At 38.9% G+C, this 27,219-nt stretch overlaps 1 protein-coding gene across 3 annotated transcripts in view; it reads right to left on the bottom strand.

Annotated features, from left to right (window-relative positions):
* Positions 1-27,219, bottom strand: part of RAPGEFL1 (Rap guanine nucleotide exchange factor like 1) — a 76,177-nt gene that overhangs the window by 30,914 nt on the left and 18,044 nt on the right. For all 3 annotated transcript variants that reach the window (XM_058181058.1, XM_058181059.1, XM_058181056.1), the window contains exons 2-10: positions 13,184-13,262; positions 11,638-11,791; positions 11,330-11,427; positions 10,013-10,125; positions 8,680-8,847; positions 7,170-7,267; positions 6,886-7,008; positions 3,708-3,886; positions 1,635-1,725 (exon numbers count right to left, since the gene is read on the bottom strand). In XM_058181058.1, the coding sequence (XP_058037041.1) occupies positions 1,635-1,725; positions 3,708-3,886; positions 6,886-7,008; positions 7,170-7,267; positions 8,680-8,847; positions 10,013-10,125; positions 11,330-11,427; positions 11,638-11,791; positions 13,184-13,262 (1,103 nt within the window). The remainder of the gene's footprint in view (positions 1-1,634; positions 1,726-3,707; positions 3,887-6,885; positions 7,009-7,169; positions 7,268-8,679; positions 8,848-10,012; positions 10,126-11,329; positions 11,428-11,637; positions 11,792-13,183; positions 13,263-27,219) is intronic.

Here is a 27,219-nt window from a genome sequence, read left to right on the forward strand (position 1 = left end):
TCTGGGATATTTCTAGGCTAAATTAATATAGATATGTAGATAGATATTGGAAAGGAAAGAATAGAATCAGCTGGAAGGAAGGGACCTTGGAGATCTTCTAATCCGGTCTCCTGCTCAAGCACGAGACCTATACCATTTCAGATAAGTGACTGTCCAGTGTCTTCTTAAAAACCTCCAGTGGTAGATTTCTGAAGGCAAGCTGTTCCACTGGTTAATTGTCCTCACTGTTAGGAAGTTTCTCCTTAATTCCAGGTTGCCTCTCTCTTTCATTAGTTTCCAACCATTTGTCAGTTTCTTATCCTGTCCTCTGGTGCTTTGGAAAATAATTTGACCCTCTCTTCTTTGTGGCAGCTCCTCAAATACTGAAATACTTCTACCATGTCACTCCTAATTCTTCTTTTCTTTAGACTAGCCAAACCCAAATACTGTAGCTGTTCTTCATATGTTTTAGTCTTTAGGCCTTTGATCATCTTAGTTGCTCTTCTCTGAACTTTTTCCAAAATCTCAACATCTTTTTTGTAGTATGGTAACCAAAATTGGTTGCAGTGATCTTGATTTGTATCTTGGTTTGCAACCCAGTCCTCACAGCTTTATTCAGAACCAAGTTCCATGGAATACATTGGATATACTTCCTTGTAGTTTCTTGGAAATTCCATGAAACTTCTTTCTGAGTTCAGACATTATCTAAGTAAAGGATGAAGAAATGCTTCTTTGATAATCCTACATCTTCCTAATCAGAGAGACTTGTTCCCTGATTCTTAGGAGTAATTGTTACATTTTTATTTTGCTTTTCATGTATTAGAGCCAGATAAGCTAGATTTCATGTATCAAGTCCAAAAGAACTTGGTTTGATTCTGGCTTGCTATATTGTGCAGATTCAACTCCTGCAGCCTGCCCTAAATCATAAACTGTAGTTTTAAAAATGAGAAGTATGGTTGCAGTAAATCATAACAAGGAGTGAACCACTGCTAATCTTTCAAAAGACCTTTCAGTGGTGAGCTGAAGTGTTATTCAATCATTTTGAATTTACAAAAAATTATACCAGTATCATGAAATCTGCTCTTTTTATTACTGACTTTGATCCTGCTTCCAAATCACTGGAATTACTTAATTTCTCTTTACAGTGATGAGGTTAAAAAAAAAAAAAGCCTAATAGATTTCACACCATGAAATGAACCTTGGACAGTGCTGGAATGAGGAAAAATTTACTTTAATACTTGTATAACTATAATTCCCAATGAGATAAAGGCAATGTCCTAGGACATAGCACAAAAAGAGCGTTGGTAAAGAATCTTTGTGACATGATTAGAGAACCAACTGGAATGAAGGAAATATTTCAGATTTGTCCAACTGAAATGCATCTATTCCAGTCATGATAAATTATGGATCTAATCTGGATCTAATATCCAGCAGATTTTAATTGTTTTTAAGATGATAATGGTATAATGAGAATTTGCCAGGATGCATTTAAAATTTTAAAATGTTATATTGCATATCCTTGGCCATTTGAAATGTTTTAGAAATACAAAAGTTTAACTGCAAATTTGGGTGAAAAAAACAGTGTGTATGAGAGAAAAAGAGATAACGGAGATTACAAATACACAATAATCTATTTCTCTTCATCATCATCTTACCTCCCAGGTGAGGCGTAAACGACTGACAGGCGCATTGTTCAGTCCTATAACCACAGCATAGAATGTTAACATGTCCTGATGCTGTTTACATCTATGGGGAGAAAATAAAAAGGTAGCTAAGAACCAAACGAGAAAAATATTAAAACTGAGCAGTTTCAACCAATTGTACCATCCCAGCTCTTAATTTAATTTAGTCTGATATCAGTCAGTAAAATAGGAGAAGCCATCTTGGCTGCTATCATACCCCCTTGTACCTATCACCTAACTACTTATATGCATAAGACATAATGCCCCTTAAATCTGTGTTAACTTAATTGCAGTAAAATTTTCTATCATTTCACACTTGAGTGCCATTTGAGTAAGAGGGGGAGGAGGAGATGAAGAGAGAGAAAAAGGTGCAAATAAATGCCTCCACCTTCTCTTCTCATGCTTCTGAGCCCAGGTAGACTGCCAAGGCTCAGAGAAGCAGGAGGTGGCAAGGGAAATGAGAAGGGATGTGACTTTATCATCAGCAAAATCTGAACTACCAAATTCAAATATATCTGCCTCCACGGTGGCTGAGATGCAGCTAAAGGGATGTAAAACACAACCTATATCAATGATTAACAGGATCCTAAAAGTAAGTACCAGCTAGGTAAATGATGAAAGAAAAATGTCTTCCATGGAATCCATAGGATATAAAGATCATTTGTAACCAAACCATAGCCTTTGCAAATCCAGGAATTTAGAGCACATCTCTAATCTGAAAAATATCCCTCAAGGCCATAATTTGTCACCCAGTGTGTTTCATAGGTGTGTTCAACCTCTTTCTTCTCCTCCAGGCACCAGGCCTTTCTACTGCAACATCCCCTCATCTAGTAAACAATCTGGGAATGAAGTTTGAGCAAAGGCTCAACTGTCATTGGATATTAAAGCCAACCAGGATGGTGAAATAAGTTCAGCCTTCCTAGCCATTAACTTTAAATGAACCAACAGAGAAGGGAAGTGGACAGACCATGCAGGGAGGAAGCAGAGAGGAACATAATGGTTGAACAGAACAAGAAAGGAGAAAAATGGAAAGCTAAGATTTCATAGTCTATTCTGCAGACTTCTCAGAATTCCAATGTTCTTATTTTACAAATTTCAAGACATTGGAATATGTTCATTAAAAAACTGGAAGCTGGCCAAAAGAGGATATGAACTGCCTGTAACTGCAGAGGAAGATGATTGCCTGTAACCTTGTGAGTACTTAATTCACCCTCTCTTTGGGGCTGCTTGAAATTCAGAGAAGTTGAATATTTTCAATTATCCCCCTTTTGAATTTTAAACCATTTCCCTTAATGCAGCATGTTCTTCTAACCCAGCGGTTCTCAACCTGTGGGTCGTGACCCCATTGGGGGTCGAATGATGATTTGCCAGGGGTCGCCTAAGACCATAGGAAATATGGGAAGTATACTTGCGAGTCGAAGAATCGCGCTCCAATGGTTGACTCCACAAGCCAGCTGCAGGCTCTTCAAATCGCTAGCCGAATTCGGCTTCAGGCACGATGAATTAAAAAAGAGAGAAATCTTTGCTCTGATGTCTCCCCCTCAAGCCAGCTGCAATCATTCCCAATCGCTAACCTAATCTGGCTTCAGGCGCGATAAACTTAATAGGAGAGGAGTCTCCGCTTTAATGCCTCCGTCCTCAAAGGCAATCGCAAGCAGTTCAGATCACTAGTCAATACGGCTTCTGGCACGATAAATTCAAAAAGAAAATAATTTTATGGTTGGGGTTGCCACATCGTGGGGAATTGTATTAAAGGGGTCGCAGCACTATAAAGGTTGAGAACCAGTGTTCTAACCTGAGCAACCGCTTGTGTGTTTGTGTGTCAAAAACATCCAGATGGCAGCCACAACTGTGCAGTTAAATTCTGATGTTGTTTACTTGCATCACCCGTGCAACACATATAAAAAGGGCTAGGGGCTTTGAACATTTGGGAAACATTAACCATCTCATGTCAAGTAACAGAAGGAGAACCATCATCATCAGTGACATTATGACTGTATTAAACACAATCCCATTATGAAGAAAGGGCCAAAATATGGCACTCACACAGCAGCAATCTTGATGAATTTCTTGAGCAAGTGAGCCCTCTTTCCTAGAGAGTCACAGAGTAATATTTCAGTAGCCACCCAGTGCTGAACCTCACTGCAACGTTGCAGCAGCAATTCTAAATTGGCAGTCTCCCGTCGGCCACGTTCACCATGGAACACATAATCCACAAATTCTACCTATAAAGAAATTGAAAAGGAAAGAGAGTAACCAACAGGCCTTCTGAGACCCAGATTGAAGGCTTCACCCTGCAATCCTGGAGCTAAGCGTCTCGTGTACATGAACTCCTTTCATTGATAAATCTATGTCACACATAACAAGGAGAAAGGGAGCAGAAACCGAACTGGAGAAAAGATAAGGCCAAACTGTCATATTGGATCAGTTCAACCCACAAAATGGTAAAAGACTAATGATTGAATATTCCTTTATACAAGCTGTCCCCGTCTTACAACTGATTACCTAGTGACCATTCAGAATAACAGAATTCCCAGGAGCATTTATGACCTAGTTCTAAAGTTCAAATCCACAGACACATGACTACATTTTGTAGTCCAGGCCACATTTATGACCACTTGCAGCATCTCATGATCACATAGAACAGAACAGAACAGAACAGAACAGAATAGAATAGAATTTATTGGCCAAGTGTGATTGGACACACAAGGAATTTGTTTTGGTGCATATGCTCTCAGTGTACATAAAAGAAAAAAAAAATACCTTCATCAAAGGTACAACATTTACAACACAAATGATGGTCATAGGTTGCAATTTAACCCTTAATGATAGCAATAAAAAGTTACAGTCATACAGTCATAAGTGGAAAGAGATTGATGATGAAAAGAGTGAGAAGATTAATAGTAGAGTAGATTTAGTAAATAGTTTGACAGTGTTGAGGGAATTATTTGTTTAGCAGAGTGATGGCCTTCGGGGAAAAACTGTTCTTGTGTCTAGTTGTTCTGGTGTGCAATGCTCTATAGCGTCGTTTTAATGGTAGGAGTTGAAACAGTTTATGTCCAGGATGTGAGGGATCTGTAAATATTTTCACGGCCCTCTTCTTGATTCATGCAGTATACAGGTCCTCAATGGAAGGCAGGTTGGTAGCAATTATTTTTTCTGCAGTTCTAATTATCCTCTGAAGTCTGTGTCTTTCTTGTTGGGTTGCAGAACCAAACCACACAGTTATAGAGGTGCAAATGACAGACTCAGTAATTCCTCTGTAGAACTGGATCAGTAGCTCCTTGGGCAGTTTGAGCTTTCTGAGTTGGCACAGAAAGAACAGTCTTTGTTGTCCTTTTTTGATGATGTTTTTGATGTTAACTGTCCATTTTAGATCTTGCGATATGATAGAACCTAAAAATTTGAAGGTTTCTACTGTTGATACTGTGTTGTCAAGTATTGTTAAGTGGTGGAAATATGGAAGGGTTTCTCCTAAAGTCTACCACCATTTCTACAGTTTTGAGTGTGTTCTGTTCCAGATTGTTATGGTCGCATCACAAGGCTAGTCGTTCGACCTCACATCTCACATCTCACATATATGGATTCGTCATTGTCTCGAATGAGACCAATCACTGTTGTGTCATCTGCGAACTTCAGTAGTTTAACAGATGGATCGTTGGAGATGCAGTCATTGGTATACAGAGAGAAGAGAAGTGGGGAGAGTACACAGCTTTGGGGGCCCCCTGTGCTAATTGTACAGGTATTTGATGTGATCTTGCTTAGCTTCACCTGCTGCTTCCTGTTTGTTAGGAAGCTTGTGATCCACTTACAAGTCTGTTCAGGTAAGTAGCTGGTTTAGCTTAGTTAGAAGAGTGTCTGGAATGATGGTATTGAATGCTGAACTAAAGTCTACAAAGAGGACCCTTACATAGGTCTTTGGAGATTCAAGATGTTGTAGGATGTAGTGCAGAGCCATATTGACAGCATCATCTGTTGATCTATTTGCTTGGTATGCAAATTGCAAGGGGTCTAACAGCGGATCCATGATGGTTTTCAAGTAGGAAAGCACTAGCCTTTCAAAGGCTTTCATGACTACAGATGTTAAAGCAACTGGTCTGTAGTCATTCAGTTCCTTGATAGTGGGCTTCTTCGTCACTGGGATGATGGTAGAGCGTTTGAAGCAAGAAGGAACATAGCACATCTCTAATGATTTATTGAAGATATTGGTGAAGATGGGGGCCAATTGGTCAGCACAGACTTTTAAGCAAGAAGGAGTTATCTTGCCTGGGCCTGGCTTTCCTGGCTTTTGTTTGTGAAATAGGTCCTGCACTGCCTTTTCTGTGATCACTAGAGGTTGTGAACCCAATGAAATGGGGTCAGTTGTAGGAGGCTTGGCTGTTGTTGGTGTGTCTGAGATGGTGGTTATGGAGATAGGTGGCTATAGTTTCCTTTTAAACCTGCAGTAAAACACGTTCAGGTCATCTGCCAGTTGTTTATTTCCTTCAGCCTGGGAAGGAGGTTTGCCCTAGCCGGTGGTATTTTTAAGAGTTTTCCACATGTTTGCTGGTTCATTTGCTTTCATTTGCACTTGACTGCATTTTACAATGTTTTTTGCTGAAAACTGGTATTTACTTCCAGATTTCAGCAAAACTAGCCCATAGCAAACAACTGGTTCAATTAATGACCTTGGTATTTGCTTAATGGCCACCGAATTTGTTTAACCCCCACTGTGGGGGGGGGGGGAGTGATAAAATCAGGTCAGTCAATCTTTGCTGTTTATTGTAATGAGGGCAAATTTGCTAGCATTTCAGTGATGATTGGATGGTGATGTATGATGTTTTAAGTCTCTAGTAAAAAAAATAACCAATGTGTCAGAGAGCAAGCTCCTAACCTCATCTTTTTCCAAACATTCAGTCATGAGAACATCCTGCTATTTTAGTGCAAAATATCAGTCAAACTTTTCCGTTTCTGAAAGTTCATTAAAAAAAAATCTTAAGAATGGCAGACAGAACAGTTCTTGCAAAGTTTGAATAGGCCTATTGAGAAGTTCCCTCTACCCAAAGAAATCTAGCATCTCAAGGAAACACTCAGTACAGTATAGAACTACACAGTGATAAGAATTTGAGGCATCTCTGAATGTATATTCAGATCTTGGATGCTGACATTATGATGTGCCAGAGAGTCAGTGTCCAAACATATCTGGAAGAGATCAAGTTAGGAAGGTTATGTTTGGTTTGCTCACCTCATGGACACACCAGAACAGTTCCCAGTGGAAGGCTGTCAGGTGATTTGCTACATCCTCAGCTTCCATTCGGTGGATCTCTGTGTCACCTGGTGACACTTGGATTTCCTCTGGGAGAGGGACCTGCAGAAAAGGTCAAACTGGTGGGTATGTTACCAGTAGATCTGGGTATGTATGCGTGTGAATGTGTATCTTTGAACACAGCAACTCCAACCACAAAGAGTCACAACGCAAAAGCCATAGTGACATGTCAAGGAGAGCAACATCCAAGGAAATCCACTTACCAGGGATGGAAAAGTATCCTTTGTACAGGCAAAAAGATGGCTGTTTATTCCCAAGGTAGTGAAAACACACTCTTCATTAGGCTGTAGCACAGATTTCTCTGAGATTAGGGATGAAAATTATTGAAAATTATTGAATTATCTGATTTGACATATAAATACCCTCCATAGCACTTTTATTTAAAAAAAATAAGGTGGTTGTAGGTTCATATTCACATGAAGTCTATAAGTCCTCCTTTCAATTTATCGTCCCTCACATGAAAACACATTTTATGCTTCAATATGTATCTGGCCCACTTTTTTGAGACATCTGGCACCAGTGGAGTTTCTCACAGTGCAATCACATCTGGAATGCCTAAGGTAAGATTCCCCCCCCCAAAAAAAACAACAACAACAACCACGGTTTGTCCTATCTTGTGTATCTGAACACCCTGGAGAGTTACAATTGGCTGGGTATAGGACACCATTTATTAGTATTTCACTTTTTCATTTTTGGCTTTAGGCTTAATTGTTGAGACTTTCCCAGTCCTTAAAACCAAATTCTAGGCAGAAGGACTTTCACTCATTAACCCTTCCACAAAGCAGACAAAGGAACAACATATAACAGATCTATCTTCTGTTTCACTTTGGTATTATATTTTGTTGACAGAAGCAAGACTATTGCTTCTGTCAACCAAAATGGAAGGATATTTCAACCAAAATGGAAGGATATTTCGATTCCTACTATGGACGAATGGTTGCAGAAGTTGATGGAGTTGGCCAAAATGGCAAAATTGACCACTTTGATTAAAGAAAAGAACGTAAGTACTTTTGTTTCCACATGGAGACCACTTCTGAACTTCGTGCTTGTAGTGGAAAAAAATGAAACTTTGATTTAGGGTTTTTCTGAATAGATTGATAGATCTTTACAGAAATGGCTTGTTCATATTATGAAAAAGCAAAAAGTTGTGATTTGATGTTAGTGCCTTATTTTACTGCAACAGAGACAGTCGGAAGTCAATGCTTTTTCTTTTTTTTTCTTATCCTTCCTCACTTCTCTTCCCCCTTTTCCTCCCCACTGTTTTTCTATTTACTTTTGTATTTTACAATATTTTGTAACTCAATAAAATTCTACACTGGAAAAAAGAACTACCTTCTATTTCAACTTACGTTATTGAATAATTCATTAATTATTCATGAATTCACTACTCTGTTTCACTTTTGCTGCACTTATGGACATTTCCCTGCATACTATGTGACCCCAGGCCCTAGGTAAGTCTATTACCTTCTTCTAAGGCCTCATTCTGGTGCAACAAACAAGAAAACCTAAATGGGCTTCATTTTGACCAGGAGCAAAATGAACCTGCTATTCAGACAATGAAAAAGATCGCAGTAAGATGTAATAGTAACTATAACTTGTTGTGCTTTTTCCCTCTTTGACCTTTTATTTTCTGAAGTTTTTGAGTTTCAAGATTGCAGAAGGATAACCCAAACCACAGAGGTGTCGCTATCATTCTTCCTGAGGGACAGATACCTCCTGATGATGCAACAGCCACCAGAATGAGAGCTTCCTCCCGTGTAGGCTGTTCATCAGAATATTGAAGTTTCTCGGTCACTGACGTGAGGATGTCCTGCACAGAGGCTGAGAGGCGGCTGCGGATGGTGACATAGGAGTGGTCTGGCATATAGACTCGGCAGAAGACTAGAAAAAAGGGGAGACAACCAAACTGAAGTGTGGAATAGCAAGTGACTTTAATGATGGCTTGAATCCTATCAGTGTCTCTGAGACTTTGGCCACAGTTGGGAACTAGATGCAATCAAGCCAACATGTTGCATTTGGAAAAGCCTGTAACGTTGGTCCTGAAATATGGAAACAGCAGGAACAGTCAACACTGGTGGAATTCTATTCCTGCTAGACAGATTAAGGAATTTCCTGGTTTCATCATTCATCTGCAAAACTATATCTAGGACAATGACAAGGATGCTGCTTACTTCCCACTCTTACCCGCTTAAATACAGATCTTGAGACATCATTCATGGCAGCTCAGGTTAGACTTTTATAATTTGATTTATGTGAGACTTTGAAATTTCAACTGGTAGAAAACCCCAATTTATGATGCGTGTGAATCCCTGGAACATACAGCATCAGTGTCCCTGTTTGTTCCTGCCCCATTACTGTCTCACAAATCTAACTCAATGCTGCTGAATGATTACTGAGATTATTTTTAATTTTTAAATCATATGAACATCCGGACTTAATTTTTAATTCAGTTATTCCTATATTATCATGCCAAATTCTTATGCTGTAGTATGAAGAAAAACGTGTTTCTGCTTCATCTGGTACACCTTTTTCCTGCAAAGACAGAAGAACTGGAGCCAGTGAAAAAGGGCATTAATGCAGTGTTTTCCAAACTTGGCAACTTTGAGATGTGTCGGTTTCAACTCTGAGAATTCCTCAACCAGCAAGATTGACAAACTGCACCTTGAACTAACTTGACTCCATTTCTCTAATCTCTTATTTTCTGAATTTTGAAAAGGCTGCAATAGAGAAGCCAGAAAAGAAAGCAAATGTCATCGTGACATTTTTCTTGGGAGACAGTCCTAATTGGAAATGCACAAATTCAGCCATAACAATAATTTTGAGAGAACGCCAAACCACATTCCAAACATTCCAAGTGGACATTCTGGTCTGGAAAAATTGAACGGCAAATCCTGTCTAATTTATTCAAGGACTTTATGTGCATTTGTGAATTTTTGCCAATGGGTAGAATGAAATTGTATCACTATCTTCATTCCGTTCCTATAAACAAAACTTTAATTTTATTTTCCCTTCCACCCCACTGTCAAGCATACTCTTCATTACTTACTTTCATCAGATCCACGGAAAGCAACCCGAGTTTGAAGACATGAATCTATGCGCCGAAAATGTCTGAATAAAGGCTTGACCTGCTTGCTGGGTGGTTGGGTTTCTTCAGTCACTCTGTAGCCAGATGGCAAGATTTAGAAGACAGAAGAGGCAGTAACTACATCCTCCAAAATAGGTGTGACTGACACAATTCACTAAGCTACAAAGCATCCATGTTATGCAAATTCAGCCAATGCAACATGCATCTATGTCCCGTTTTCCAATAGATTCAACAGCAGCTTCAAGATCTGAATCTATGGTTATTGAAATTAAATCATGCAAACTGAGAAATAATTGATTCCCAGTTAGAAATGGCAATGTTTAATCTCCTTCCTGGGAGTAAGATGCTCCTGAAATAGGTAATTACCCAATCAGGACAGCTTTAAAAATGACAACCACCCATAATAGCAGGTAGTCTGTGAAGCTCCTACAGTAGAGGTTTTACATGTAAATCCCTAGCAGCACCCTCATCATTCAAGCCTTTCCATTTTGGACCAGTTGGTTTCCAAGTGATTTTCATGGGCAATCTCATGTAACACCGCTTTCGACAGGACCTATGTTTAACTTATAGAATCATCTATTGCAATGTTCTTCCTATTGAGGATTACTTCAGCTTCAATCACAACAATACAAGAGCAAACAATAGATTTAAACTTAATATTAACCGCTTCAATCTTGATTGCAGAAAATATGACTTCAGTAACAGAGTTATTAATGCTTGGAACACACTACCTGACACTGTGGTATCTACTCAAAATCCCCAAAGCTTTAACCAAAAACTGTCTACTGTTGACCTCACCCCATTCCTAAGAGGTCTGTAAGGGGCGTGCCCAAGAGCACAAACGTGCCCACCATTCCTGTCCTACTGTTTCCTTTCATTATATCCAATGTATATAGTTATTACATACTTATACTCATATATATGCTTATATATTATATAGTTACTTCATGCTTATGCTTATATATACTGTTATGACAAAATAAATAAATAAATAAAAATAAACATGCATAGCAATAGTCTAGACAAGGTAAAAAGGTAATAAGAGCTTTTAGATTGAGATAAGATGGTAACTAGCATACAAGATATAACTCTGCAAAGGTTACAGACATAGTTTCCATCTGATCCCCAAATACGAGGTTAGAACCCAGGAGAGTTTAACTGCATTCAGAATAAAAAATAATATGAAAAGGCTTCTATAACCACCGTTACTCTGACTGACTTGGATTAAGTCCAAATGGGAACCAAAACTCTCCCATCCGTGTTGCCATTTTAACTTACTTGAGTTCCACTGTGTCCACAAGTTGATGTAACTTCAGGATTTCATCTTCCAGTTTCTGGTACAGGGATGCATCTTTCATGATCAGCAAATACAGATCCTGAAAGTGAACAGAAAGTTGCTTGGGCCAAAATAACAAACAAAGGCGTAACAACTACTGCCCAACGATATTTAGCTAGCCACGAAGACTTGTTTCCTTAGACATATGAAATAATGTTTAGAAAAACGATTGGGATCTTGTAATCCAGCCATATTCATTTCTTAATTAGTTCATTCTCATGAAAGCAGGGCAAGAAAAGCTCTGTAATACCTTGATGACTTTGCCAGCCTTTTCTTCTTCTTGCAGAATCCCCTTGAATGTTTCAAGAAAGTGCAGTAAAATGATCAAAACTGCTCGTTTCCGGTGCACAGCCTCATCTTCTTTCCAGCATGGCGGAGATGGGATTGCTGATGCCATCATGAAGGTAGCAAAGGTAGGTTAAGGTAAACCCACAGCATGAAGTTTCAGGAAAGAACGAATAATTAGAAGAGAGACAGTATTCCAAATGACAGGTCTGGGAATGAAGTGGAATTAATCTGAATCCAGATGGTAATGAGAAAAACCAAAGGAATTTTGCGTTAAGTATCCTGTTGATCTTAATTTCATGTGTCAGTTTATACTGTATATATTCCAAATAATCACAAAACTGTAAAGACATACAAAAGGTTTAACGTTCTGAACATTTTGAATTTAAAACTCCCAATTTCAGTTTAAAATGTTAGAATCCCTAGTATAGGTCTTCTCCATGTTGGATTAGATGACCTCCTCCAAAGTTCCTTCCAACTCTGTTACTGTTAAGTTCATCAGAATTGTGTTGTGAGCATTCCATGTCCAGAAATGTCTCTGATAAATGGGAATAGTGTGAGTGGAATAGTTTCAGGATACTTCTGGAAAGGCTTGAATATTTTATTTCAAACACTGAAGATAAAAATACTGAAGATGTTATCCAACTAGGTAATGAAATGTCTGCAGGTAAAACAACCAAGCTCAGGGAGCACCTCGTTTCAACCTACAGCTACAAATATTGTCTTCTAAAGATTAAAGTGACATTCCCTCACTAGTTTCCTAAGAAGAAAACCTTGTTGAATAGAGTGAAAGCTATATCTAAATACAAGCACAATTGAATTGTTTATGATGATAGCAGTCTCTTAAGGATAAGCTGCAGAGAGGGCTAAAAGGAGATGTGCATCCCAGATTTTACGAATCAAGCGGAATTAAAAGAAAAGGTGGCACAACATCATTGTATTAGAATTTTCCTGCTCTCCTTAAGCAACAGCCAATTAAAAAAAAGGAGGACAGTAATACTGTATGATATAACTTTTTAGTGATTTGCTAGCAGAATAAACTTTTAAAAGGTCAATTGTCCCTTACAAAGTATTATTCCAATTTTTAAAGGCCATTTTTAAAAAAGATTTTTCAATAAGCTTCCTAGAGATCAACTGCCTTTTTAAAATGCTAATAACTCTTTTATGTAACTCATTTAGCATCATTTCTTTGGCAGCTTCTAGCAATGTTTGCCAAGGTCAAGGGATACAAAAATCATACAGCTATGGGCAATAGTTCCACATTTAATGACTCTAGATATTTCACTGGGTGCTGCTCACATATTTTCAATTCATAATGACTAGAAATATGCTTTTAAAATGAAAATTATAATTCAAATTCACAGGAAATTAACCACTTATGCAACAACGCCCTGTAGAATAACAAAATACAAGAAGATCCAAGAATATGAAAACATGAAAAGTGAAATGGATTTTTCCCCCAACCCTTCTCCTCTTAAAGGGACTTCTCCAAAAGTCTGCAGGAAGGATATTGTTGGTACAGCTGATGTAGAAACTGCTCCGTGGGCAAAAACAGTGAGTGGGTAAGGACAATATCATCTAGGAGGATATCTAAGAAAAGACAAAAAATGGGAAGAAAAAAAGAGATTACAATGCAGCCCAGCACAGGATACAAGGCACTACCAATGGTAAGGAACTTGGTTAATTTTTTGTTAATATTATATTGCACATTACTTATAGAACATTCATTTAGCAATGTATCTTTTGAAATTATATCTTTTTTCCAGAAATTTTTATTGAATTAAAAAAAAAACCAGTGGACTTTGTTCCACGTCTCTGGTTTTTAATATCTATGTCAAATTTAATTTACTATCTAAATCTAATCTAATATAAATCTAATAATATGGTATATACTTGATATAAATGGAATTAGGAGATATGTAAACCTATATATAAACTGAGAACACATAACATAGTGAAATTATATCTTTGATGTAAATAAATTAATAAATCAAATTTTAAAAAATTCCCCAGTTAGCATGGCTATTGCTGAGAGTTGCAGATCATACATCCAAACCAGGGGTATCCAACCTTTGCAACTTTCAAGACTTTCAGACTTCAACTCCCAGAATTCCGCAATTGGTGGTGGAGCTGAGAGTTGAAGTCCAGAGATCTTAAAGTTGCCGTCGTTGGACACCTGATATAAAAGGCTCTGGGATGGGAGTTAACTACCTCATGCCATAATAATTGGGCATATTCTAATGGTTTGTACTATTATTACTTTTTTTAAAAAAAGAAGTGTCTCTGAGCACGTATAGAGAATAGTTTTGCTATTTTATTGGATAAAAACCTTTAATTTAACTTCAAGAGACAGAGACAGAGACACACACACAGAGAGAGAGAGAGACAGACAGAGACACACTTTGGTGTAGTGATTTTAATCTAAGATTGTCTAAGACCCCCAAAGTTTTAATCTAAAACTATCTACAAGCAGCACCAGTATTTTTATCTATTTTATGTATTCAATCCATGCGTATACTTACATATATTACCTAATACGTTCTTGACAAATAAATAAAATATTTTTTTTAAAAAAAATTAAGGCAGTAGGCTAGAAAACCAGGAAATCATGAGTTCTAATCCTGCCTTAGAGACAAAGCTGGCTAATCTTCGGTCACTCACCTTCTCTCAGGTCTAGGAAGGAGCCAATGGCAAATCACTTCTGAAATAACTTGTCAAAAAAATCTTTAGGGGCTACTGCAGGCAGTTGCCCAGAGTCAATATGACTTAAGGTACAAAAAGAAGAAAACCCTAGCTTCCACTTATTCCCCATGAAAAATAAAAGGTCATAAGTCAAAAGTACAGGTGAAACCCCAAATATAATCCTAATTCTCTAAAAAAAAAAAAGGCACTTATTCTCCTTGCTCACCGAGGCTGCTCTTTCACTTCATTACTGTTTAATGAATGAAGAATAATGGCCCACTTTACCTTTCTTAGAAAAACAGACAAAAACAGAATTCAGATCAAAGCTTAGCATATTAGGAAGATATATTACACTGCATCTGTTAAATGAGTGAGAAGTGTGACCCCCAGTGTATCAGAACCAAAACAGCTTTCCTCTATCTTCTGTGCAAGACCAAATTCCATTACAGGAAGACAAATCCCATCCATCGGAAGAGCATCAGAGCAGAGAAGGGAGATGCAAAGACATTTCTTGGCTCAGGAGAAGCAGGTATCAAGCAAAGAAGGTGCCTCTGAAGTTGAGCACCAAGTCTTAGGAATCCTCCTGGACCTACCATCACCTTTGGGTAGGCTTCCTGACACTTCCTGAGGCATTTAATGTAAATGAGCTTTCCAGGGTTTTAACCTTGTAAACCAACATATTAATCACCTTTATCACCTCTCAGCTGTGTTTCATCTGCTGTTTACTTTGTTTTGCTAATAATTTTATGCAGGATGAATTTTGGGTTTTTAAAATTATTTTTATTCTATTGTGGACCATCCCAGGAGTATATATGCTGAGGCATGGGCACTAAATAAATCTAGCAGTAAATAAAACTAATACAGTACTTCAGCCATGGTCCTTCAATTCATATGGTCTTTGTCTAGAATTACAACCTAAATTGAGGCATTCTGGATTTTTCTAGTCACTATGCTGAGGAAGGCTGTGCCATAGGCTATCAGAAACTGAGTTCAAAAACATTTTTCCTTGTTGCTTGACAATATGCACACATACATAGCAGCTTATGAGTTCTGCACCATGGATGAACACTGACATCTGTATTTTAAGCCCCTAAAAAATTAGAAATTCACCTTTTTATCAATCTCATCATGGCGTTAATATTTCTTGTGCCATTTTCTTCACTCCCTACCTGTTTTCCCTTTTACTGGGAATTAGGGCAGAGATGCTAAACCAGTATGTGTGTTATTCTGTATTCTCCATTCCATGCATTTTAAAAAAACTTTTTGGTGCCTAAATGGTGAAATAATAGTAGTACAAATAAGACTTGTGGGCTTCTTTGAAGTATAAAACAGTCTTGGAATGGGATGAGATGATCTGGCTTAGAAAAGTGCAACAAAGAGAAGATAATATGTCCTTTGTCAACACTAAATTTATAATTCTGATGCATACACTCCATGCGAATGCTATTTGCATCAAGTACAAAGGATCTGCAGGGCCAGGAGCTGATTTCTTTCCAAAGCAAATACAGGCAGTCCTTGACTTATAACCATAAATGAGCCCACAATTTAATTGTAAGTCATGGCCATAAGTCGTGACTGATCTAATGACTTTTTTTGCAGAGTTTGTTAAGCAACTATGAGGGTGGTAAAGCAAACATCAAGGTTATTAAGTGAACCATTGTTCGCTATGGGGCAGTTGCAATAAATTGCAGTCAATTGGATTATGGAACACTGCAAATACCCAGAAATGCAGTTTGATTGCCAGAATGCAGTCATGTGACCACTGGAGGGGAGCATGCATCAGAACTTTGAAACTAGGTTGTAAGTAGCTCTTTTGGAGTCCAATGTAACTTTGAACAGTTGCTAGGCAACTGGTGATAAGTCGAGGACTATCTGGAGCACCTAGAATGGGGAATCCAATTGGGTGGGAAATAGTTAAATCCACTCTCATCTGCAATTTGAAGTAGTTTCTATTTCTTTTAAGAAAAACAACCATATAAATACTAATTTTCGCTAATTACAGCCATATTTATTTTGCAGCCCCAATGTAACTTAATGGGACTGAATTCTGTCATATGCTGATTGATCTAAAGAAAACATATTACTGAGAAGTTTAATTAATATATTTTATGGGATTGCCTAATATAGTGAGGAACCAAACCATACATGTGTTCACACGAGATGCCTAACTACCCACATAGAGAGACGCAATCATGATTAAAATGAAGCAAGCTTATCAGGTTTTATACTCTCTCCATGTTATTTGTAATTTTATAAAATTCATTCCGTTCCCCTGGCTCCTTTTCTTACTGCTCTGTTGTCTTCTAAAGCTGCACAAGACTGACTTAAACTTACAAAGAAGCACGATTTTATCTTTTTTCCACAAATAGACCAAGGAAGGTGATGTCAGAAATAGTCCTGAAGCAAGTATCAGAATGAATATACCGTATTTTCGAAAATCATACACTCTGAATACACCCCAGAGTTTCAACATTTATCCATGTACCTGCAATATTTCTTTATGGCACCACAGCACTCCACCCAGCTCAGTCCAAATGGGAAGATAAACATTTCTAAATACGAAAAAGACAGTCTTTCCTTAAAATGTATGCCAGAATGTAAGGATGGCATGTAGCTCATATTTCTATGACCTCTCAATTTTAGACCTATTAAACAAGATCTGCTATTACTATTTACTTCAATATTATCAATTTTAGCATTTTGAACAAGTCAAGTGGAATAGGTACCAAAATGTTGCAATGCACTCCCCCCATTTTATTTTTTTTTCCCTAAAGAATCAGCTTGCTCTTCTGCCTTTGTCTGGGCTCCTGGGCCTTTCCCCCAAACCAAATATTTTTTGTCCTTCTGCAACACAGTATGTTTTACCCTTCCCTCTCCTCCTCATCCATGTCTTCCTCTTGCATGCAAGTAGCGCTACTTCTGTTACATATGGATTCACATTTTGAGAATGAATTCACTTTCAGGGCTCATTTGCATTTCCTGCTTTTTGCAGCATGAAGACACTTCAATGTTTTTTGGGGACCTGTCCTGGCAGATCATCATCTGATTGAAAAGGGTGTGCAACCATTAAAAAATTAAAGTATTTAAATAAATAAATAAATAAATAGGAGACGAAATAATGACTGATAATAATTACTGCCCTGCAACCAGTAGTGGGTTTCAATTTCGGCTGCTACTGGTTTGTGCGTGGGCGCTCACACATGCATGTGATGCTTCTGCGCATGCACAGAGACGTCCGGTCGGGTGGGCAGAGTCTCCCGCTGCCATTACCTGTTTGCCCGATCCAGGGCGAACCGATAGCAACCCACCACTGCCTTCATTACTTTGTGGGAGGGCACTAGTACTACCCACCTTATGGCTAAGGTCAATAGTAACCGGTGGCAGCAGTTTTTGTGAAATAATTTTTCTTGTGATTTAAGAATGGGAGGAAACCACATTGAACTGGTTGTGAGGAAGATCCCTTAATAAATATTCTGCATAGGAGAGCCAGTTTGGTGTAATGGATAAGATGCTGGCCTAGAAACCAACAGACTATGAGTTCTAGTCCTGCCTAGACATGAAAGCCAGCTGGGTGACTTTCAGCCAGTCACTCTCTTTCACCCAACACAACTCACAGGGTTATTGTGATGGTGAAAATAGGAAGAGGAAGGAGTATTGGGTATGTTTGCTACCTTGAGTTAGTTATAAAGTAATGAAGGAGGAATGAAAAAATACAAAAGAAGTAATTAATTAATTATGCTTGGGTGACAAATGTAACACTATTTAGAGACTGTGTAGCTAAAAGGCCTAACATAGATTTGAACTGTTAATCTAAAAGCCAATATAGATCTAACATGAGATGCATCAAATATATTTTTTTACAGATTTGGCAGGGGAAGTGACTGCTTTATTTTAAAGCAATTCTGGAATAATTCTGCTTTGATCAGAACAGCAGCAGAGGAAAATAAGCTACACTATGCCTTTTGATGAAAGGAAAACAGCTGGGAGGAGCAGAGTTTTGGTGGGGAAAACAGCTTGTTGGAAATTTTCTGCTATTACAGGAAAAAAGTAACTGGGGAGAATAATAGGAGAGAAAAATTGTGGCAAAGGAAACAGTCCCCAGAAAAAGGATTGGGAGAATAAAATGTCTTCCCTCTGCTACATCTTAATTTCAAAGTCCTTCGTAATTGCATGCAAATAAGTAAAAGAAATTAAGAACATTGAGAAATGCACCTTGCCTCCTACATCACATTTTGTTTGATGTTTAGCCAAGAAAGAACAAATCATTTTAGTGTACAAATAACATTAGTGCCCAAAGCTTTATAAGCATCCATCCCTTAAACTTTTCAATTAACATGAACCAGCATTTCACTTCCACAACATTAGGTGTTGAAAGCATTCTCTGTCTCTGCATCTTGCTTCCTTTCAGCACCTAGCAGATTTGGCTCTTGAAGGAGAAGAGAGAGAGAGAGAGAGGAAATTCATTTGAAAATGAAGATCCATTCGTAACTAATGGATTTATGTTACAAAAAGAAGCAGCAAACTGTTTCTATCTCCTCTTTAAGCAGGGAACACAATTTTTACATGATCAGGGGACTCACATATTTCTAGGGATGATGGTCATAGTTGACTCTCCCCTCCAAAAACAACCAGATGGTCTCGCAAGAACCCTAGGCTCTTAAGGTTGTCCACTCCTCTCTTTAAAATTCTGAGAAAATACATAATAATTGAAAGAACTGAGCTATTATACTGTACTTCAAAAATCTATTTTGTCAGGAGATGTCTGAAACATAGAAAGATAGAAAACTGATAGCAGAAAAAGACTTGGTGATTCATTGAGTCTGTCTTTGAGTTTTTTATTGTTTTTCTTTTCTCTCAATTAATTATAATTATTAATGATATTTTTATATTACTATTATTATTACTATCGTTTTTATTTCTGGAAATAGTTATTGCCATTTATTGGTTATTTGGATTTCTGCAACCCAGATATGGTTGTTTAAGGAACATACATTACAGTGCCAAATTACTTAATCAGGTTTTCCCTAATAAAAATGCCTGCTATATTGATTTTTTAAAGGTACTATCATATATACCAACCCTTTTCAACATGCAAATTTCGCAAATGGTTGGGTTAGAATTCCTAAACCTCCTACAAGTAAATTTTATGGGATTCGTCTGAAACTGAAATTCAACGCAAGCAAAATACTCTGTTCTTTAAGCCATTATCTGGCTCTACAGAATGACAGAATAACAGAGTCGGAAGGGAGCTGAGAGGTCTTCTAATCCAACCTCCTGCCCGGGAGAACCTATAGCAGTGTTGGCGAACCTTTTTGGCACCAAGCGCCAAAACAGGAGTACATGTGTCTGTGGGAGCACCAGAAACTGGAAGAGAAGCTCCCTGGCCCACATGTGCGAGCGCAAGCACACCGGTCACCTGGTCTTCCTGTTTCTGATGTGCATGCACACACAAAGAGCAGCTGGCCGGCACGCATGTGCATGCTGGAACCCAGAACAGCAACAGCTGCCCGGAGAGATGGGTCTGAGTGTCACTTCCCGGCACTTGTGCCATAGATTCGCCATCACAGACCTATTCCATTCCAGACAAAGAGCTGACCGATCTTTTCTTAAATATCTCCAGTGAACAAAGAGGGAAAAAGGAAAGTTCTCAACACAAGAGATACACTCCACGCATATCCTCCCAGCAATACTTTCAGGACACCTGTTAAACTCTGAGTGGAACCTGCTCCCTATTACAAAAGCAAAACACAGGGATTTGTCCCCATTCTGTCTTCCTCTCCCCTACACTATAGCACACTGTAGAAGTGTGTGAACTCCCTGCCTTCTTGCCAAATTTACTGCAGCTCTTTCAGGAAAAAAAAAAATCCTATTGGATTCAGTTCAGTGTCTTGGGGGCAGGGAGAGAAAGGAGGCCAGAATGTTAATCCCTTGCATCAGCCAGACATCAAAAGAGAAAAAGGATCCTCACAGCCAGGTTCCCAGACAATCAAAACTGTATGACCACGAAATGACCACGAAGAGAGAGAAAACAAGCCGTAGTTCATTAGCTACCTCTGTATTAGGCATTTCCAAGCAACAAGGTTATAATCCAAGGCTGACATTCCTCTATAAAGCATTAAAAGGGACCCTAGTTTCTGCATTAGGAGCAGAATGCTCGAAGGCGATTAATCAATGTGCTAAGTAAATCACAACAGGCTGCCGGGGAAATTTTCTACCCCTTTACACCCTCATTCCCCACCCCGCCATACCCTAATTATTTGTGGCACATATCTGTTTTTCACCCTTTTTGAATCTCCTTCAAAATGTCCAAGAGTTTAGCAGGTGTTTTATCCCTACAAAAGACCAATGGTTTCAGACCGTGCATCCTGGGTAAAGACAAGTTACAGGACAAACTCAGGAAAATTGAGTTGGGCCCTTGAGAATCACATAGCAAAACTCAGGAATTCTCAGCCAGCATAACTGAAGGAATTGCAGACAGATTTGGGACCATTAAGACTGGGTATTTTTTTAAAAAAACACTTTAGTGCATATTTAAAATGTGGACCTCACCGTCAAGGAATGGCTGACAATTTGGACATTTAAAAGGGGAATGGAAGTGACTTGAGGGTAGAAACGGCAACTACGATTGTGCTAAAAACAGGTGACTTATGACTAATGCTCATGTTTAATTTCCATTGCAGTATTCCCATGGTCACATGCTTGTGATTTGGATGCTCGTAGACTGACATGTATTCATGTTATTTTTTTATTTATTAAATTTATGTGCCGCCCATCTCACTGTTGCAGTGACTCTAGGTGACTTACAAAATGATAAAAAGGTAGTAAAGATAATGCAAAACAATTAAAATTAAGTTTACATAAGAAAGTAAAAACCAAGAGAATAGGCGATATGCAGGTGAGGATCTTCTCTTTACTCTGTCAGTCACTCCCAGCATGCCACTATTGGGGCCCCAAACCAGCCACTCTTCTAGAAGGTCAGGAATGTGGGGGCCAACTTCATTTCCAGATGGAAAGTATTTGAGAGGGCAAGGACCAGAGCAAAATAGGTTCTTCTCCTGGATCCCTGCCAGCCAAAATTCTTTGGCAGACTAGATACGAAGTAGGCCTACTTCACTGGAGCGAGTGGACATTTGCAGCATCCTGGGGTCACATGATCATCATTTGCGATCTTCCCCGGGGGCGGGGGACAGGGGTTCCAACAAGCAAGGTCAGATTTGCTTTACAGTCATGTGATTTGCTTCACAACTGCAGCAAAAAGCTCATAAAATTGGGAATGGTTGTAGGATGACTCACTTAACCGCCACCTCACTTAGCAGAGGTAGTCCAGTCCAACTATGGTTGTAAATCGAAGAGTACCTGTATTGTCCTCCAGTGCAGGCTTCTGAGCCTTTTAAATGCCACTGTCTAAAATAAATTCTAGACTATTTAGAGGGCCTTCTGCCCAACCAAACAGAGCTCTTTCATCTTAATTCTGGGAACTGTATCAGGAAGGGATTGATTGCGGAAAGCATAACTCTACGCATCCACAAATAATTTGAGAATGAAAAAGTGCATCTAGCAAGTTCAGGAGAGAGAAATTATTACATATATCACCTACAGATTTGGAAGGCTGCTTCACAAGCTTCTGGATTGATCCATTACACACACATACACACACACACACACACACACACACACACACACCCCGCACATATGATGAACCAAAATAATTTTCCAAAGATAAGAGACCCCACATTCTGCAGCATCCACAGAGATGTATGATGAGGATGGCCATGTTAAAAACTCGAGTTTCTTAGAATACTGGAATGTTTAATGTACCGTGAAGCAAAGTTTTTCAGTATCAGAGCATAGACTATATTTTAGCTATTTCTTCTTTGCTCTGTGTAAACGTAAGCACTTTTTTGTTTGTAAATTGCAAAGCTGAGAACTATGAAAATTAAAAATAATAATCTACAAAATGAGCTACAAAATGTATGATATTATTAATTCTTCTTAAATGAGCTTGTGAAAGCCGTCTAGAAGTACATTTATAAAACACAGACCTATATGTGATTGCAAAGGATTAAGTAAAAAAATGTCGTGAGTACATTTTCTGCCAATTAATAAAAACTATGCAGCCTTGAACTTAAAGGCCCAACTGCAGTGTACTAGAGGCTCCTCTGACACTTGCAGAGGGATCGACTAGAGACATACCAATATGCTCGAATAACAATCTCTTTTTTCCACAGTTCTGGGAGGGATCCAGGATCTTCCTCAGGAACTACACAAAGCTTCAGGCAGAGATGCTGGCCACAGCTCAACACCATTCATCCAACAGTGCTCATCACAGACTGCAATCTAGCATGTTTGCCAAGCTGGCTCCCTGCCTGCAATTGAGCTAAGCCTTAATTAATTGGAAAGGGAAAATGGGCCATAGGGAGTAACACTGAGTAATATATCCCTCCTTGCACCAAGCAGCACCCCAGAAAAAGAAAAGACCAAGCAAGGCAAAAATGGAGGCCAGACTGGGAAGGTTCCGATTAGCCCTGGAAGAAAGAATATACTCTCATTGATATCCACTTCGGCTCTATCAGTTTCACATAAGCACTTGCATAGCAATCATACTGGCTGGATTTATAAATCACAGTAAGCCGCAGTGTGAGCTTTATTTGAAATCTCTGTGATTTGAAAGCTGTGGTTGTGATTGAATGTAACGCACAAACCAGACTTGTTCAATAAAATATGACTAGACAAGCTAAGGTTTAGTGTGATATATGAACCAGCTTGATGCTGGCAAAAAGAACCGGTCCCTGTTCCTGTTTTGCCTGCCACCTGTGATAAAAATCTCATGGGCAAAAAGCTTTGCTCACCACAGGACTTAAAGAATATATTCAAAGATATATTGATGACTGTTATATCAAAGACAGATAAATCCACACAGGCAGTTCCTACAAACTTTTCTTAGTTAACAACTCGGTGACATCATTGTTCTAAAGATATACCACGCAGAATGCACTGAAGATACCCTTGTGATTATGGCATTGGTATATATGTATAAACCGTATGTGAGTCAGACTACTGTTTAGGCTGCCATTCTTCCTCCAAGGTCGTTCCCATGTACCATTACAATGTGCACCCACTCTGGTGGGGAAAAACTGTTTTTTCAAGCAAAAAAAAAGAACAAGAACTGGGGAACCTTCATCTTACAGATAATATTCTGTGGGGGTTTTCAAACTTTTTTTTTTAACAAAAGAGGGACACTTCCTTACAAATTTCCAGCCCTCAATACAATTTCCTACATCAGTCACTGTTTAAGTCGAAGAGCTTTTTCTAAAGCTAAGCTATTTTGCTGCTGCAACTTCAGCAACAAGGGTGATTGATTGGATCACACCAGCAGATTCAGAGATGAGGACAGAAGCTACCACTCAGAACAGAGACTGATTGAAGTAACCAAGGCCAGAACAGTGAGTCATGCAAGAGTTTCTACTAAAGAAGAAATTCTTAAGTTCTCACAGGAACCTTTTATTCTCTTGAACAATGTGTTAGTAACTGCTGTAACACACTTTAGGAAAAAGACAGGCCATTATCTCTTTAATAACTGTCTTGGAGACAGTGACCTGGTTCATCCATCATATAAGCTATATGCTTTGGACCATGTTTACCGAATGCAAAGACTATACTTTATACATAGCCACAATGTAGCCAATTCATGTTCAAGTTCTGTGACACCGTCTTTTGTGGTTTGCAAACTATAAGATCGACTCTGTCATCCAGTTGTGGTTTTGATCAATAAATCATGGTTAACTCAGCCAAAAGCTAGGGGCAAGACATAATTTTGTTCGTATTTTTCTTTTTTTTCTTCTTTTTTTTTAAAAAAGAGACAGATTGCTTATTATGCTAAGCCATAAACCCAAGGTCTCAGAATGAAATCATTGCAAGGGCTACACCAAGAATAACCCAAGGGCCACGTGTGTGCAACAGCGAAGCAGCATGGTGACAACTGCACAGTGATGAAGGGATTGTATTGATGCTACAGTTGAGTAGGTAGTAGATGGCTCTTGCATGGAGACTATCTAGGAACAGTGAAAAATCTCCCAACCTTATTTCTACCAGAGTCTAATGGTTTCAGACTATTATCCTGCTCTGAGCTTATAGATCCCTGTGTGGGCCTTCACCTGACTCCCCACCCCCAATGCATTTCCTTAGAAGGGAAAAAAAACTATGCCTAGTACAACCAGAACATTTGGCAGATGTAAGGATTTGTGATAGAAAGAAAAGAAGGCTAAAAGAAGGAGGAAAAATTGCAGATGATAGAGTTATTAAATAAAAAGCCTCTAGAAATCAGGAAAGGAGCAGGTGAGTGAACAGGAAAGAGTTTGGAAAGTACAATAATCTGTACTTGTCGTGATCAGTCCCACAAGAGCAAGGCTGGGAGTAATGATGGCAGCCACAGTGATCTTGGACACCCTTACATCACTCACAGCAGTGGCACATTTGTGAACTTTGACACCAAGGAAGGAGAATACTTAGGCACTGGGCAGAAGGCAGATGAGCGAGCAGGCAGGCTGATTGGTTTTTGCTGCGGCCACAGAGGTAACTGCAAAGGCTCAGAAGAGATTTAGGTTTTCTGACAGCCTATATTAAGAAGGCAGCAGGAGAAGCAGCACAGTGGAGCTCTTGGTAACAGAAAACAAGATTCCAACAAAGGCTCTTCTATACAGTAATGAGATTCATTAGAAGAGAAAAAGGATTAGGTTCCAGAAATCTCAATGACTAAATATTTTCACCTTCAGAACTCAGTTTCTCTCAGAGTAGCTTTCTTAATTCTCTGGCTAATTCTGTTTGATGACAGGAGAGCTAGAAGTCACTTACATAATGGGCAGAGTTTTCTTGCCTTGCTTTCCAAATCCTCTTTCCAAAGACCCCAAATCAGAGGACCAGGAACTGCTCTGGCTGGAGGTGCTGGAAGAGCAAGGCAGTAGTGGGTTCCACTTACCTTTGTGGCTGGTTTGGAACTGTGAGCACGCTCACGCACGGCGCTTCTGCGCATGCGCAGAGCATCGGTGATGACGTCTGGGTGGCTGGGCAGAGGCTCCCACCACCACCACCACTACCTGTTTGCTCGAACTGGAGCCAATCAGTAGAAACCCATCACTGAAGCAAGGCCATCACAGTTCAGATCAGGGCTAGGATCTGCTTTTCTCACCTCCCTGCATTTCTTCAGAGCAAGGAAGAGTGGTGGCAATGGGATCAGCCCTGGCTGAGTACCATAACCAGACAGCTAATCAAAAGCTTTTCAAGCTGCTGCCCTGTTTCTGTGAATCAGGTATTGTCACACTTAATGGCTGGAGAGCCATAGCCACCCATAGCCCAAACTTTAGAGATTATTCTATAAAACATGATTTCCAGTGATGAAGCCCAAAGAGTAAATGAAGGTATAAATAAGGAATGTAGTGTATGCCACACTATGGTGGCATAGTGTGGCATACAAATCATGCCATCAGCTCTGAACTTGATATACCAGCATATACATGCAAATACCAGCAGAAATGGTTGCTGCCCAGCAAACCATGATTGCCCTTGGACTGACAGCCATTAAGTAACACAATATTAAATCATCTACTGGTGCTTCATGCTTAATGAGTTGGGGCATATTTTGCAAACACATTTAATAATCCTGAAGAAAAGCTATTCCAAATTTCTTGATTTATTTTTGATAACTGGTTTTCTTTTACTGTTCATTTGTAAAATGTCATCTCATATCTTGGATATGAGTTACAGTACAAATTACTGTTAAATATATGTATATATATCTACACACACACATACACACACACACACACACACACACACACAAATAAATAGCAGCCATTTCAGCAGAAAAATGCTTAATCAGTTGTTAAATCTGATAGCAACTCCCTTACTCTGAGCAACATGCCTATTCTGATCTGCAGGAAATTCACTTGGTCAACTTACTAACTGTCTAGTAGTTACCTAGTTAGCTAGTCAACAGAAAGAAGGTATGATATTTATTTAAGATTTATTATAGCAGGATAAGCTTTGGAATGCAGGCAAATGTGAAGGAACATACAGGCCTATGGGCGATACCTAAAAGGTTTCTATCTGTGATAATGGTAAGGTAGGAGCATCAGGAATCAGACTGATAAAGCTTCCTTAAAGGGCATGTGTAGAAACTAGGAACTCAGATTAACTGGCACTCATTGTGACAATTGTGAGAAGAGAGATAATTTTTTTTAACTGGACTGTCTTGTCTGCACACATGAGCCTTAAAGGAAGCAAATAAAACCTGAAATGCACATACCTGCACAATATCAAAAACGATATGTATTTTACACTGGTTCTGTAATCATGTCAGCATCCTTTCCTTGCTTGACCGACTGGTAGTTACTTTGAAATGGAGAAAATTACTGGGATAGCTTACTTATAAACGTACAGATAAAATGGGGGTGCAGCCTTGCTCTCTTTTTCGTCCAGCTCTCCAGTTAAGGAGGCCTATATTGCACTTGAAGCACAGGCAGCCTTTTAAAAAACACCCTTTGGCTTAGGGGTGTTTCATATGTATTCTAAATACCAAGCCACCAACAGCAAAATGCAGATCTTTCCTTTCCCCATTGTTGGAAAATAAATGCCCCTACGTGCACCTATTTTTTTGCAAATCCTGATAAGGAGGAGAGAAATCATAGTAGTAACTTGATATATTCTCCCCATCAAGTGTAGACTTAGTTCTCTGAGCACTCAGTAATCTTTGTCCAGGCTTGATTTCTTGCTTGTGGAATGATTCTTTAGTGGGAAAGGGCTATCATACAATAAAGGAGAATATTTGTAGCTCAGGGTTCAAATGAGGGGTCCCTGGTTCTCTCTGAGC

Source organism: Ahaetulla prasina, chromosome 4, assembly GCF_028640845.1.
Source record: "Ahaetulla prasina isolate Xishuangbanna chromosome 4, ASM2864084v1, whole genome shotgun sequence".
Lineage (NCBI taxonomy): Eukaryota > Metazoa > Chordata > Lepidosauria > Squamata > Colubridae > Ahaetulla > Ahaetulla prasina.